At 41.4% G+C, this 1,965-nt stretch overlaps 1 protein-coding gene across 1 annotated transcript in view; it reads right to left on the bottom strand.

Annotated features, from left to right (window-relative positions):
• LOC110296999 overlaps positions 1–1,306 on the bottom strand; it is an 8,765-nt gene extending 7,459 nt beyond the window's left edge. The window contains exons 1-2 of the mRNA XM_021165808.2: positions 1,115–1,306; positions 637–726 (exon numbers count right to left, since the gene is read on the bottom strand). Coding sequence (XP_021021467.1) covers positions 637–726; positions 1,115–1,256 — 232 coding nt within the window. The 5' untranslated portion in view covers positions 1,257–1,306. The remainder of the gene's footprint in view (positions 1–636; positions 727–1,114) is intronic.
• Between the last annotated feature and the right edge of the window lie 659 nt (positions 1,307–1,965).

Below are 1,965 nucleotides of genomic sequence, written 5' to 3' on the forward strand. Positions count from 1 at the left end.
AACTCAGTACTGACAGGATCTGTGGTGATTGGCTGTGGATATAACTCAGTACTGACAGGATCTGTGGTGATTGGCTGTGGATATAACTCAGTACTAAGGTTTGTGTTTAGCCTGAGTGAAGCTCTGGGTTGAATCATGACACAGCAGGAAGGGTCACTGATATCTGCATGAATTTGATCAACAGGTCACCAAGATATCACCCAAGAAAAGATAAACCTTTATTCCATAGGCTTTCTATCTGATAGTGTATCTTTCAAAGTCCTTTCCTCATCCCTGTCAGAGAAGGAAATGTACTGCTTCTGTAGAAAAGTCACCTTTTTTGTCCTTGCAAGGAAGGATACCATGGGAAGAGAAATGTCACAGGTATAAANGACAAAACAAACTTTTTGATTAACATAAGAGTTAATGAGAGTTTAGTTTTTAAAGCCTCTGCTTTAAAAAGAAACAAAAGATTATCTAGAGAAAAGTCTCAGAGCCTTTAGACCAAACTTAGTAGAAGAACACAGTATCTGCACACAGTATGTGCAGAGCATAGACGCTATTCCACCAAGGCCAAGATTTAGCATAGAATTCCCTTAATCAGCACATAAACTAGGACTGGTGAGTTCCCAGAGATGAAGGACAGAGAGGACTTACTTGCCCCTCCCAGATGGTTCATCTTCATCTTAATATTGTCTTTATCCTTATAGGAAACATTGCGCAGAGAACATCGGCACCTGAGAAAGACTAAGACAATGCAGCCCCATCAGAGCCCACAGGAGAGACTCCCTCACAGTCCAGAGTCCCCTGGGCTCCCCATGTCTTTGTACTGGGGTATTCAAGTTAGATAAGTCAGAGCTTATAGATACTTCCTCCTCCTCTGCAAGTAGAAAAGCCATAGATCCCTTNGGCCAGCTCAAACGCAAGCCCTCTAAGCTTTTCTATCACAAGATTNCAATTTCTAAGACCTGTGAGCCGTGGATCACAGCCTTGAGCTGTGGGACCTTGGAACACACCCAAAAAAAAGAACATTCTTGTTTCCCACAGTATAATAGGTGCTCCCGCTAGGTCCATACACTAATCTGTCACTAAAGTTCCTTTGTTCTCCTAAGTCCCCCCCCCCCACTGTCCTTACATTTCTTGGTGTGCTGGTCTATCTCGAGCAAAACAGGCGAGAACATGACAAAAAGGAAAAATACAAAGAGTATAGCAAACACCACATAGAGCCAAGGTATGCCACTTGGGAACAGACTGACCCCTGGATCAATCTCTGCCATTTGGACAGGAGGGAAGACATAGAATGCTCTGCCTTTGCTTCTTTACCTCCTAAGTGACCATAGCTATGACATCATAGCTTCAGAGACAATGGGTGAGCTNAGGATCTGATTGGGATTGGCCAAGCTTCATCCTATCTATGACAAGNGATAATTCCCTCCTACCACAGATTCTTTTCCTAACATTTTTGTGTGTGCATATGGTGTGTGCATGTGTATGCATGTGTATGCACATATGAGGCCAGAAATTGACATCAGACGTTTCCTTTCTTGTTCTACACCTTTTTTAAAAAGACTGGTTCAATGAGAGTTGCCATATCAGGTAGACTGATGCCCAAATGCACATAAACACACACACACACTGAGATTACAGACCTATACCTCTCATACAGCTTTTACATGGATGTGGAGATCCTAACTTGGACCCTTACGTTTGCACAGGAAGCACTTTTTCAACTTGAGATACCTCCTCAGCCCCCTTGNTTTGCTTAGATGACCTAAATTAAGTTGCCTGGCCAGACTAATCAAGCACATAGCTTACTATATATTCAGGAACTGCATCTTATTACATTGGAACATCTATATTCATAAGAGAGAGCTAACTCATTAGATCTCTCAATCCTAGCATTAGTCTTAAGAAATTAACATTTAAATTTGAGAATCAAACATATATATGAGAATTAAATATATATACCTCAAGAAGGATTTTTGT

The sequence above is a fragment of the Mus caroli genome, chromosome 6 (genome assembly GCF_900094665.2).
Source record: "Mus caroli chromosome 6, CAROLI_EIJ_v1.1, whole genome shotgun sequence".
Classification (NCBI taxonomy): Eukaryota; Metazoa; Chordata; class Mammalia; order Rodentia; family Muridae; genus Mus; species Mus caroli.